This window comes from Lissotriton helveticus, chromosome 6, assembly GCF_964261635.1.
Source record: "Lissotriton helveticus chromosome 6, aLisHel1.1, whole genome shotgun sequence".
Classification (NCBI taxonomy): Eukaryota; Metazoa; Chordata; class Amphibia; order Caudata; family Salamandridae; genus Lissotriton; species Lissotriton helveticus.
The window spans coordinates 939,992,404-940,006,524 of NC_136067.1; the positions used below are offsets into that span (position 1 = coordinate 939,992,404).

Below are 14,121 nucleotides of genomic sequence, written 5' to 3' on the forward strand. Positions count from 1 at the left end.
ATAGGTTGAATGGTTCATATCTAAAATTTCTAAAGGTGCAAGTGGGTGTACAGTTGATAATGAACAATTCTAAAGGTATAAGTGGATGCAATTCTACACTGATAGCAACATTAATAGGAATGAAAAGAACAGTGGTTCCTTCAGGACCCTAACATACACAAATACGGTAATTGAAGAAGTATTGAGAAATTTGATACCAATCAATAATGAGTATGTATAATACAAGAGACACTTCAATTTAGTGACCACTATATGTATGGTAATTAATGTATGCTTTTTTTTATAAACATGCAATACATATATCGTTAGTAAACATGACTGGCAAGATAAGATGCCACTGTACTAAATAAAGTGAACAGTGCAGTGCCCATTACAGTCGGTATTGTGCAAAAACAGTTGGTATAAGTATAAAATGGCTGTCCAACATACTGGAAAGAGCCTATGCTTTACAATGCTTCAGTAAATTGCTTGATGGTCTAATCATTAGGGGAAAGATGACCACGGCTTAGTCTGCCACAGGTGTCAAAACGTTGGTGCATTTCTCAAAAAACACGACTAAGTTGGAGTACTGTAGCAGTGTTGCATTTTGACTTGCGTTGTACTTCTCCCCCTTGACTTTATCATCCAGTTGTCCACAAGAGCACTATTCACTCTCCCTAAATATGCAATCACTTCACTCTTCAGTAATCAAGTAGGCTATCTGTCAGTGAAGCACAGAGCCCAGTACAAAGTACTCACTGTTGTAATCAAAATGTTGAATGGTACTTCTTGCTCTTAACTTCCTGAGATTTTACCACACCACACCAGATCCCTATCCCCATCATTCACCAAAACACCCTCCTCATCCCAAAGCCACGCTGCAAATTCCTACCTGTTTCCTTTTTTATATAACGGTCTCTCTGGTCCACCCTGAGCGCCCTGCTTCCTTCCAGAGAACAAACTAGTGCTAAAGAGCTACATTGAAAGTCTTGAAAAATTGATCTGCTGAATAGACTCCCCCTTCTTCTTTCACAACATCTGGATACCTACCTCCAATAGCATGCAAATGTAAACTTGTATGCTTCAACTGTACTTGTTGCATCACACATGTCCTATCACTCAGATTGTTTAAACATTTAACTTCTTGGTAACTACCATTCCATTCCATCCCAGCCCATATTGTTACTTTGTATATAACCTATGAATAAATTACTCCAAAAATTTCCATTAATAAGTACTAAAATCTCAAAATTGCTAAAATCAGAGCTAGCAAATGCTTTACTTTATGATTCGGGTGCAGAAACTTGGAGGGCGCTAGACCATGGGAGGTGAGGTTTAAAGTTCATTCAGCTGGAACATATTTTTAATCTTTAGGAGTTTGAGGTAACGCAATCTCTGCTGAACTACTATGTGATGATTGCCAAATTTCTTGAGCTCATCGACAGATTGTGGAAGAAATAGATGATGCCAAAGTTCTGTGATGGAGATCCAGCACCAGTGGTAGGTAATTCTTCTCTTTTTACCCTCTACAGACTGAAGTGCTCTGTTTTATCTTTTGTCAGGATAAGCCAAGACTTGGCCCTCATTGCACGGGAGATCAATGACGTTGCGGGGGAAATTGATTCCGTGACTTCATCGGGGACTGCACCAAGTACCACAGTAAGCACTGCGGCCACCACCCCTGGCTCTGCCATTGACACAAAAGAAGAGGTAGGAGATCTTCACGGAGAAGTGAATAAGGTTCTTTCTTTTCTTTATTTTTTACGTTGCTCATTTAGTTTGTTTTCTGAGAGGCTTGCATGACGTTTTCCATAGCATATCCATCAATGTAAATAATTACTTTCATTTTGGTCACTAACAATGTCTGAACCCATCACTGATTCCCAGCGGGCATGTCGCAAGTAGCTTATGAAACAGGCATGATGATTGTAGCACAAATTCTCTCAAATTCCTAATTCTTTTACAAAAAAGGAACAGTTTGAGAAAGTTAGTGGGATGTTTCAAAAGAGCATGAGAACGGAAATAAAACTTGACAGAAAACAAAGTGAGAAGCCCCAGTTGGCCGGTTTCGGGGGTATAAAATGTTCCAAATTAAAATCCTCTCCCTCGACGATGTGGTTCCTGCTCTCTAGATAACCGGAATTTTCATGGACCAGTGCCATGATTAATTTGTTGTACTGTGGCCGATTAGAAAATAAAGACATTGTGATGAAGTCTTGCTCTGCAAAGTATTTATGCTTTTGGGTACCATTCCACAGTTGACGGTTTGTGAACCTAACCAGAAAACGTCTTCCGGGTGCATCTTTAACCTGGCCGCGAAACTGCAATATTAGCTTTCAATTTTCCATTATTCTTTAGTCCCATTTAATCACCCGTAAAAAACTTGTTTTATGAAGGCTACCATCTGAATATAGGCATAAAGCTAGAAGCCATAGCTTACAGTATGTTTATTTATTTAATGAATGTATTACCCTTTAATGTGAAGTTCTCACGTGTCCCTCCATGAGACATTTCTGCTTTTATTTTGGTGGTCACGTAAACCCACTTATATTGATGCAACTGGTCTGATTTATAAGTTGCCAGTCGGGCTGTTCTCCGCCAGCAAGAATAAGTAAATTACTCCATACTCCTGGCAGTGGTCCCAACAACCAAATTTGGAGATTTCCTTCGGGCTATACTACCCCATAACGCTTACCTATCCCTGAACCATAATAAGACTTACTATCCCTTAACGTTACCAATCACGAAACCCTAAAAACACTTATTACTGCTTAATACTATCCATCCCTGAACAATTAAAAACACATTCCTACTGCTTAATGCTTTCCTAAACCCTAAAAATCCCTAACTACCCTAAGTTGTACCCTTCCCTGAATCCTAAATTCCCCTTAATGCTACCGATCACGAATCCTAGAAACCCGATCTACCGATTAATACTGCTGTTCCCTAAAACCTATATACCAATTAATACCCCTTAATTTTACCTAAACCTGAGCGCTAAAAACCCTTGCTACCCCGTAATGCTACCCTTCCATGAACCCTAAAATGACTTACTACCCTTTAACTGTGCCCTTCCCTGGATCCTAAAAGCCACTTGCTACCCCTTAATGCTACCCTTTCCTTACAATCAGTGGCAATACTGGCAGTGGCACTGTGTGGCGCACGCTGCAGTGGACTCCTGACAAGAGCCATGGCGTTTGTTTTTTACACATGAACCACTGTCTGGTATTAATAGGCAGTAAATGCAGTACTTCTTTTGCAATGCAAAATAGGGTTAAATAAACTGAAACGAATTGCCACACTTTTCCCAGTTTTTTTTCCAGGTTCTCACATATTCTACATAATACCCAAAGTAGTATGTCCGTGAATGACAAAAAAACACCAAACACCAATGCATGATTTTTAAAAATATTTTGTAATAATGGTCTATTTAGATATGGTACACTTATCTTTTTAGGTTTCGCTTGACAATGGAGCTGTCTAGAGGACATATTTGTAGCAATTCTTTAAGATATGCATAGAGTGGGCTTTAGCTTGGTTCCACCCAGAGAAGTATGACCCTCTCACCTCATGCTATCAGCTGGCAAAGTATCATTACGCCTTCCAGGAAGTGTCTCTTTTAGCAGGCATGAGGGATTCTTTTAAATCTGAAAAATAAACAAATTATGCTGTTTGTCACATTCAGTTCTTTTTCTCCTACATGCATTCAACATAGAAAAATGTTGCTACTTTTTCCCAGCATTGGCAAAGCCAGTAGTTCAGGCTTTAATGTGATAAGCCAAACAGACAAAAGGTGATGGGAGGAATGCTTGCAAATAGTCTGACCACTGGCAATCGCTCGGTTTAGCATTCAACCCATCGTTTTTTTTTTTGCCCAATATGCCACCTCAGATGAAACCTAGCCAAATGCAAATCAGAAATGGTTTTGCTTCATTAGGAACAGTCGAGCATGAACAGCCAAGCAAAGTTAGCTGTGAAACGTGGGCTATAAGATGGAGGACATGTTTGGGCCTCCTAACACAGTATGGGCATGGAGTTTATTTATTTTTATTTATTTATTAAAACATTTATATAGCGCAAACAAAGGCCCTAGGGCATCTCGGCGCTGAGGTTTCTGCAGTGTATAACCGTCAAGGGGACTGAAGTTTTGTTGTTTAAAAAGCCAGGTCTTAAGCTGTTTGCAAAACATCCAGAGGGAGGTACTCGTTTTAATTGCAAGTGGAACAGTATTCCACAGTTTCGGGGCAGCTACAAGGAATCTTCTATCACCCCACGCTACTGATTTGGTGCGTGGTACCAGTAGTTCCTGTAAAGAGGATGAACGTAACGTTCTAGCAGGACGGTAAGGGATGAGATTTTGGGTCCATCCATTTTCAGTCAGGGTGCATGCCCTCCAGGATAAGTGATTGTTTGTTGCATCAATTGGCTGTAATGGAGCTTTGGGGATTAGGAAGGGGAGCATTCCAAACACATAGTTGAATGGGGGGGCTATGACTATTTTCTGGGTCTGTACCTACCCCCAAAAAGAATGTTGGCGTTGGTCAATATGTCACAGTTGGTCTGGGATTTGGCGAATAGGGACAAATTGTCCTCTACCATGTGAGATAGACTCTTGTTAATGCAGACCCTGAGGTATGTCTTCCCTTTGGTACACATCAGAAATTGTATCCTTCAGTGCAAGCTCTAGCTCTAGCGACACAGGCATCACCTCACACTTGCCCCAATTAACTTTGTAACCAGATAACTGAGAGAAGGTGTCCAAAAGGTGGACGAGATCATGGAGTGTATGCCCCAGACATGTAACGGTCATAAGAATGTTGTCTGCGTAGAGGAGCGCCTTTTATTTATTTATTTATTTATTTATTTTGAGAGTTTTATACAGCGCGAACAAGATCTTTGCAGATATCAGAGCGCTTTACAAGTAAAAATACAAAGTAAAAATACAAGGTAAGAAGCGTATATACAAAGTAATATATGAGGTAGTTAGGTACAAGGTGCTAGTTACATGGGTAGGTCAAAGGACATGAGGTAGGTCACAGGTGTGGTAGTGTAGGTACACTGAGTATAGACAAACAATTGTGTCAATAGCATAAAGTGCAATAACAAGGAGCATATACTTGCTTAAGAGTGTTTAGAGTATTTAGAGTTTAAAGGTGGGCCTAGTTGAGGTGGGTGTGTGCAGGATGTATAGTCCCACAGGTGCAACAGTAGAAGGGAAGTAAGGATCGTTGAGGTGGAGAGGGTAAAGTGTGCACAGTCAACCAGGAGCGACAACAATATAACAATATACATAATCAACCAGGTGCATCAAACATTATAACAAAATACAAAGATTGAGCGTATACAATTACGTAATTCGATAATACAGGGTACAGATTCATGTGATACTCATGTGACATTCATAGTGATACGTAGAATAGGTCATGTGTATTTTGCCATGAGGATCGCTTTAACTTCATTCTTAAAGATTGTGTTGGAGGGGATGAGCCTTGTTTCAGGAGGGAGTGAGTTCCAGATCCTGGGTGCCATACCTGAAAAGGAGCGTTTATACGTTTTTTCCTTCCGAAATCTTCTAGGTTTCAGCAGAAGATTGCTTGTGCTCCTAGTAGTTCGGGAGCCACCCGAAATTGTCAACTTTTGAGTGAGGTAGGCGGGTGAATTCAGATGCACAGCCTTGTGTGTCATGCATGCGATTTTCAGTTGAATTCTGGCTTCAAAAGGTAGCCAGTTCAGTGATTTAAAGTCCGGGGAGATATGCGAGTGTTTTTTTGAGCCTGTGACGAGTCTCGCTGCGGCGTTAAGGGACGCTCTTAGGGGTGCCGTTGTAGTTAGGGGGAGCCCGCAGAGGGCGGTGCTACCATATTCTATGTGCAGGATGTCTATAGATTGTACTGCAGTTTGGAAGTCTCTGGCCGGAAGGAAGGGTTTAAGTTTTCTCAGGGTATTGATTTGGAAGTTCGCTCCTTTGGTTGCCTTGCTGATGTGCTGCTGCATGTTGAGATTGGTGTCAAGTGTTATGCCTAAAGATTTTGCTGAGTCTACTACGATGGGCTGTACATTTAGAGCCGTTAATTGCTTAAGCCATGTTTGAGCCGTGGGTATTTTAGCGGGAGGTGAGATCAGGAGGAACTCGGTCTTCAGAGCATTGAGTTTGAGGTGATTCTCTGCAAGCCAGGATTGGGTGTTTTTGATCGTGGTGTTCAGCAGCATGATGTCCTTGGGAGATTGTATTTTGAGATAAAGTTGGGTGTCGTCGGCATACATGTGAAAGTGCACATTAGAAGCCTGTAGCAACGTGGTGAGAGGTTCCATAACTAGGTTGAACAGTGTTGGGGAGAGGGAGGATCCTTGAGGGACGCCTAGCGATACCGGTACCGGAGAGGACAGCAGGTTGTTGCTTTTGATTCTTTGTGTCCGGTTGTGTAGAAATGAGGTGAACCACTTTAGAACAGTCCCAGATATGCCCATTCTTGTGTTTAACAGTTCGAGTAAGTTCTCATGTTTAACTGTATCGAATGCCTTTAATCTGGTACCGCAAACTGTGGCGCTAATGATCGGGTGAAAGCTTCTAATTTTTAGGGCCAGTCCGTTTAGGCCTAACAAAAACAGCAGTGGAGAAATGGCGCATCCCTGTTGTGCTCCTCTTATAACTGGGAAGCTACGCAAACGAAAGCCAACACAATTTAGTTGCACCTCAGGTGTTTGGTATAACCACCTGACCATTTTGATGTACTGTTGCCCCAGGCCGAAACTATGGAGCTCATTAAAGAAAAACGACCACTCCATGCCAAGGAGATGGCTCGGTTCCCTTGGTTTGATTCGACTGAGGCCCATAGTGGGTGTGCAAGAGTCCTAAGGTGATACCTTGTTGAGCGCTCTGGTACAAGCCTGACCTATGAGGGACAGATAAGGGTCCAAATGACCTTGCCCAGCTTAGTTGCAAAACTGTGGGCCAGGACTTTAACATCCATATTGATAACAGATATGGGCCTGTTACTCCCACAATCTAGTGGGTCTTTTTCGTCGGCAGCACAATAATAATGGCCATTTTGTAAATGTGCACAGGGAGTTTTCTGATTCCTTAAAGGCCACGTGGAGCATCAGAACTTTCAGGGGCTTACAGGTTTTATATAATTTTCCAGAAGATCTGTCCCCGCCCAGGGATTTACAAGTGGGCATATTGGAAATACTTCACTCATCTCTTCTGGTGTGATCTCGCTGTGTAGAAAGCAAGACCGTACGAAGGTGTAAATAAAGGGAATTGACGAAACTGTCCTTCCTCTTGTGATTAACCAAGCTTGAGGCAAAGTAGAGGGACTCATAGTACGAGGCAAAAGCTTCCTAGATGTCTTCTGGATGTGTGACTGGCTCCCCCCTGGGTTTCAGATAGCTGGGATCGCCACATGGCCTCCCTATGCTCCTGTTGCGGGTCCCTCAGTCAAGGTCCTGCCAGCCGGGAGTGTCGATATTACCATGCTTCAGTTAGTTTCCTTGTGGCAGGGGTAGGGAGGTCTCGTCTGAGCTCTCTCGTGAACTCCAAGTCTCAGTAGAGGATCTTTATAGCATGCAGCGTGGGTTTCTCTGCCCCCTATTGGCATCGGTGATCACAGTGCAGGCCCCCATTTTTGAGCGGGGTCAACCCGTTGAGTACCCAGGCACAGTAGCAATTCACAGAGCCGCCATCTTGTTCCGCGCCTAGCATCGCTCTTCCCTGTCCTCGTCTCTTGATGTGCTGTTGTAGGTACGCAGAAGGGAGTCAGGGAAATCCTTCCTATATACGCACTCCCTGATTTAGGGTGGGCCTTGATAAAGGTGAAGACCGTTATGGAAGCTTAACTTAGTAACCGAAAGCCTGTCTTGTGAGTTGGCCTGACCTGTAAATGTTGGAAGTGGAATGAGGAGGCCATTTAAATGTCATTGTTTACTCTTTACTTGAAGTTTCCTCAATCATGTACATGAATTAGCCTCCTGCTTTTTACAGAAATAAAATAAAAATGCCTACTTGCCTTTTTGTGTGACATTACCAATTAAATAGTTACCTTGCTACTTACCATGTTTGTTAGAATATGAAAGATCAAAGGTTTTTTTCTTTTTGAAGTGTGTTTAGGGTTGCTTAAACCTACATTAGCCGTGTTCAAGTCCTGAGCCCTGTTTTATTCGCACTTTAATTCTGAATCAACCAGTGCTTAATTTGAGCCAGTGGTTTCCAGTGCTTGGGACCGCCACTTAATTGTCTACACCGGGACGTATGACAGCCAGGCACATGTTGGCAACATATGTTTAATAATTCTATGCACATTAACAATAACTAATACCTGTCACTCAGAACTGTAAAAATAGCTTGGGTGGCAGGAATTAGTCATTTTTAATGTATAAAAAGTCTGAATTGTCTTAGTGGTGCAAGCTGCGGTTGTCCCCTGACAAGGGCCCTGGGACTTATTTTGTTACAAATGAAGTACTGGAATCAACACATGGCTTAGATGGTACTGCTCATGCAGTGTTTTGGTAGCTACTGAAAAACACTCTTCTTTTTCTGTACCACATTTGCCTCCGTACCCCTGGCACAATGTCAGCTCGCTAAACCTAAGCGCTTGATGAAGTGAAGGCAGTTTAGCTAATATCAGCACACGTAATGTCTTCATCTAGAATGAAGGGCAAAGATTGACCCTTTACTTCCAGATGTATTACCTGTGTATGCCTTTCATCACTAACGGTAACTTCACTGGCATTGTGATAGGGTCATAAAATCCACAATCAGCAAGAGTATACAATATCCCTTTTCTTAAACTCTCTTGTTACTAAAGTGTCCCACCTCCACAAATATAGCAGACGTTGACTTTAGTGGTCCATGAATATTTTGCCACTTTACATTATTCATCCTGTGGTACATATTGATTCCTTCCAATGATTTAAAACCCCAAATGATTATTCTGAGTAATCGAGCTAGAGCTTACTGAAATCTCCTTTGAGGCGAAAAAGTATACTTCTAGCTGAAACTATCACAATGTCAGACCAAAGTCGCAATGCTTTAACAGGGCTTTAAAAAAGAAATGTCTAAATGTTTACATTAATTAATTGAGCTTGACTAACGTTTTGAAGTAAGCTGCTAGGAGCGAGTGTATGCATAAATTGTTTGCATCAAGAAAATGAACTGTCTCATTCCTTCACAGTCTCTAAAGTTCTGCTACAGTGGTGCAATGTATGAAATTAAATGTTTAACGTGTTCTGTGAGACATTTAATGCCATTGGTTTAGGGGTGAAATTCTTTGTCTAAATTTTAAACCCCATTTTTACCCTACCTGCAATTCTCTTCTTTTTTTTACCCTGCAGCTGGTTGAGCGTGTATTTGATGAGAGTCTGAACTTCAGAAAAATCCCTCCAGTGGTACACGCCAAACCACCAGAGGCTAATGGACGGTTGGGTGATGCGAAACCTCAGACAAAAGAGACGCCTGACCCACCCCAAGCTATCACTAGGAGGAAAACATGGAGCAGGGATGAAGTAAGTACAGACTATAAAGAATTGCAGCGTGGAAATTTTTTTTAAAAACTTTTTTTTATTGATTATGCTCAAGATCTCATTCATTGTACAGCAGTAATCAGAAGAAATATTGAAAAAACAGCAATACTTATTACATTCACATTGTCCCCCATAGCAGAATGGACAATCAATACAAACTGCTTTATCCCACCCCCGCCCGCTAAGCCCAGTATCTGCGCCAGGGGCCCCACACCTTTTTCCATTTCTTGACACATCCTCTGGATTTATAGACAGTCTCTTCTGCTCTTTGACACCAGTCCAGGTCCCTGATCCATTGTTCCCATTGACAGTGTGAACATTTTTTTGGGTCAAAATTGGCAAAATAGTCTTATAATTGCCTCTAATCTAAGTTATTTAACAACTGGGTAGGTTTTCTTTCATTCAAAAAAAGGATGGCTTTACAGAAAAGGGGATACTCACTTTTGTAGGGGATACTCACTTGAGTATCCCCTACAAAAATTGGGGCAACTCAAGTGTAGACATCACATTAATAGAGCTACTGGCATGGATATAGAGGGATTAATTGCAAACATTTCGGGGCAGCTATGTCCATGGGTTTGGGTGAGTTTCAAGAGTTAAAGCACAGTACATAGTGTACCCAGATTGGTGTATGTCGAGCCCCCAGCTAATATATTCATTTCGCCTGCATTCATGTGGTTCAGGGAATTGAACACAGACTGAAGTAGAAAGGCTCCCGGTTAAAAGAGGGGAGAAGTCTGATGGGAAATGTTGAGTACACCAGCTCCATTACTCTCATGCACGTTGCACAATTTCAGCCCAGTCCGATTGGAGCTAGTCACCCATACTTCTTTGCACTTCATTGAATCTATTTTCCTTCCCCGTCTAGCCTTTGTGCATTCCGCCACAACAAGTATGGCATGATCAAACAAATTTGAGTGACTGATTCCTCTCTGAATCCTTATGAAGGCATAACAGACTGTCTGTATGACATCCTACACAGGTGCCCTACTAGTGTGTGTGGCTTTATCTGGGTTTAGAACTTTGATATATCATAGAACCATGTGTGTTCCTTTTCAGAGTTTTCTTTGAAGGTGTGTTTCTGCCCACTAATTTGCCATAGAAGTAAAAAAATAGTATAGTCTTGACAAAAAAATGGGGCATATGTTTCAAACAGGCATAGTTAGTCATCGCTACATTGTATTGTTATATGGCAAGGTCTTGTCGTCTACTTCCATCTTATGACTTCATACTCTATTAAGCTATGTGGTATCACATCCTGGACTAAACAGAAACTTGACTTTCTCCATAATGAGATTTTTTCAGGGAGTCATAAACTGTAGAATATGTCTACAATGCAAGCTCCCCTCCTGGCACCCGTGTGACACCTACTGTTTTCTCGCTCCAGCAGAAAAATAAGCTGTATTGCTTTTGATGGGGTCGGGTGGGGGACAGGAGCAACAAGCAGTGGCTACTGGGTTGTTGGTAAATCTCCCACCTTTCTCTGTTGGCTGCTGCACTGATAGAGCATTGTACCGGGAGAAAAATGATCAATGACCCAACGTGCAGGAGGAAAAATCCCTACTTGTCAAGAACATTGGTATTTTGTTTTACAGACCTATACACCAAATCTGGGGATTTGTTTCTGCAAAACAAAACAACATGCCAGCTGCCATTGTGACTGGCCGGCTTTAGAGTTTTGACTAAAACCATTTTTGCAAAATAATCTCTCCCGTCTTGCTTTTCAATCAATCAATCATAGCATTTGTAAAGCGTGCTACTCACCCGGGAGGGTCTCAAGGCGCTGGGGGGGGAGGGGTCCGTTACTGCTCGAAAAGCCAGGTCTTGAGTTGCTTCCTGAAGGCGAGATGGTCCTGGGTTCGCCGAAGGTGGGTGGGGAGGGAGTTCCATGACTTGGCTGCCAGGTAGGAGAAGGATCTTCCTCCGGCGGTGGCTCTGCGGATGCGTGGAACGGTGGCGAGGGCAAGGTTGGTTAATCGTAGCAGGCGGGTGGGCGTGTAGAAGGTCAGTCGGTTGTTGAGGTACCTGGGGCCCAGGTCTTGGAGAGCTTTGTTTGCGTGGGTGAGGAGTCTGAACGTGATCCTCTTGTTGACGGGGAGCCAGTGCAGGTCTCTAAGGTGGCCGGAGATGTGGCTGTGTCTGGGGATGTCCAGGACGAGTCGTGCGGAGGTGTTCTGGATGCGTTGGAGCCTTTTCTGAAGTTTGGCTGTGGTTCCGGCGTAGAGGGTGTTTCCGTAGTCGAGTCGGCTGGTGACGAGTCCCTGGGTGACCGTCTTCCTGGTTTCGGTGGGGATCCATCGGAAGATCTTACGGAGCATGCGCAGGGTGTTGAAGCATGATGATGAGACGGCGTTGACTTGTCTGGTCATCGAGAGGGAGAGTCCAGGATGAAGCCCAGGTTGCGTGCGTGGTCCGTTGGCTTGGGAGTGGAGCCCAGGGCGGGGGGCCACCAGGAGGCGTCCCAGGCGGAGGGTGATGATCCCAGGATGAGGACTTCCGTCTTGTCTGAGTTCAGTTTCAGGCGGCTGTTCTTCATCTAGTCGGCGACATCTTTCATCCCTTCGTGTAGGCTGGTTCTGGCGGTGGCCGGGTCGTTGGTGAGGGAAAGGATCAGCTGGGTGTCGTCGGCGTAGGAGATGATGTTGAGGTTGTGTTGGCGTGCGATGGCTGCGAGGGGGCTCATGTAGATATTGAAGAGAGTGGGGCTGAGTGATGATCCCTGTGGTACGCCGCAGATGACTTTGGTGGCCTCTTATCTGAACGGGGGGAGGCGGACTCTCTGGGTTCTTCCGGTGAGAAACGAGATGATCCATTCCAGTGCCTTTTCTTGGATTCCGGTGTTGTTGAGGCGCTGCACTAGGGTGCGGTGGCAGACAGTGTCGAATGCAGCGGAGAGGTCCAGGAGGATGAGGGCCGCAGTTTCTCCGTTGTCGAGCAGGGATCTGATGTCGTCTGGCTGCGATGAGGGCGGTCTCGGTGCTGTGGTTGGCTCGGAAGCCGGACTGTGAGTGGTCGAGGGATCCATTCGTCTCGAGGAAGGCGGCAAGCTGTCTGTTGACGGTCTTCTCGATGACCTTGGCTGGAAAAGGGAGGAGCGAGATGGGGCGGAAGTTCTTGAGGTCGGTGGGGTCGGCTGTTGGCTTTTTCAGGAGGGCGTTGATCTCGGCGTGCTTCCAGCTCTCCGGGAAGGTGGCGGTGTTGAAGGAGGTGTTGATGATGTCCCGGAGTTTGGGTGCGATGGTGGAGTTGGCCTTGTTGAAGACGTGGTGGGGGCAGGGGTCGGTTGGGGATCCGGAGTGGATGGTGGTCATCGTGCTGATGATGTCTTCGGTGCTGACCGGGGTCCAGGCACGGAGGGTGATGGTGGGGGGCGTTGGTTCGGTGGTGGGATGCGTGGTTGGTGCGCCGAAGCTGTTGTGTATTTCGGCGATCTTGCGGTGGAAGAATGAGGCGAGTGAGTCGCAGAGGTCTTGCGAGGGAGCGATGTTGTTGTTTCCAGCGCTAGGGTTGGAGAGCTCTTTGACGATGCTTTTGGATTTCTAAATATAGTGGGCCGAAGTGGAAGGGCCTTCCCCAGGCTATAAAGCTGCCCATCCTTCTTTAAATGAGTCCTTAGTCTTGGCCTAATAGCAAGGGCGTCGGTTCTTAGATTGTGAGTGCAAGAATCATTTGAAATAAAAGTACTCTAGGGTACTGGTGGTGCAGAAGATTTAATACGTTGTAAACTAGAGTAGATTAGAATGAGATAGTAGATAAGTTAGTAGAGTAGAATTGATTACTGACCATGAGTGGGAGCGCTTGCTCAGTGCCACCATATCCTCCTGTTTGAAACGTTTTTTTTGCTGTGGTTGCCATTAGTTTTTTAAAGACCTGGTGATAAGTGAAAATTCTTTTAGTTTGACTTCGAGGTGTTGCATTTTGGACGAAGTTGGACTGGCATCCTCCACTTCGCGCCAGATAAGGCGATGCATGGAGCCTTGATGTGTAAGTCTAAGTCAGTGACAGAAGTTTAGAAAGTCACTGCCTCTGACCTAGTGCTGTTTTTTTAGGCTGAACTCAAGTCTTATTTGCGTTGGTGATGCTCCTTTTGGTATGTGGAGAACCGCTTTGTAAATTCTGATGATGAGTTTATCTGTCATGGTGCCTCCCTGGCCAGGGCAATTTCGCTTTTGTAGGTTAACAACCTATGCTTTTATCACCTGGAGAAGGGGGTCAAGACTTGGTCCTAGCATGTTCTGAGCAATAGCTGTAAGAGCAAACATTAAGCTGGAGCCTTTGCCGTTCATATAACTAAAGTGAGATCTGAATGACCCTTTAATGTTGAGATGAACGCCCAAATATTTGTAGTCGTTCCTATGGTGGAGCCAGACTCCATTGAGCTGCCATGTCCGATTGGTTTAGGTCCGAATGTAACAGTCAAGGTTTTTCTTTGATTGATTTCCAGCCCATTCCTGGTGGTATAAGCATGTAAGATTGATAGTTGCTGCTGAAGGCCAATCTTTGTCTGGCTGAGGAGCATGAGGCTGTCTGCACATAGCAAGTGGGTCAATTGTTGACCCTCCCAGTTTGTGTGGGTCACAGTTTGCTTCGTCAAGGAGCTTAGACCTATCAGCAATATATAAA

General features: G+C 44.1%; 1 protein-coding gene across 5 annotated transcripts in view; it reads left to right on the forward strand.

Annotated features, from left to right (window-relative positions):
• The window catches only part of CEP170 (centrosomal protein 170), a 548,658-nt gene that overhangs the window by 440,483 nt on the left and 94,054 nt on the right, over nucleotides 1-14,121 (forward strand). For 3 of the 5 annotated variants that reach the window (XM_078648584.1, XM_078648587.1, XM_078648585.1), the window contains 2 exons: nucleotides 1,542-1,719; nucleotides 9,310-9,480. In XM_078648584.1, the coding sequence (XP_078504710.1) occupies nucleotides 1,542-1,719; nucleotides 9,310-9,480 (349 nt within the window). The remainder of the gene's footprint in view (nucleotides 1-1,541; nucleotides 1,720-9,309; nucleotides 9,481-14,121) is intronic. The other 2 variants (XM_078648586.1, XM_078648588.1) reach the window with 1 other exon arrangement.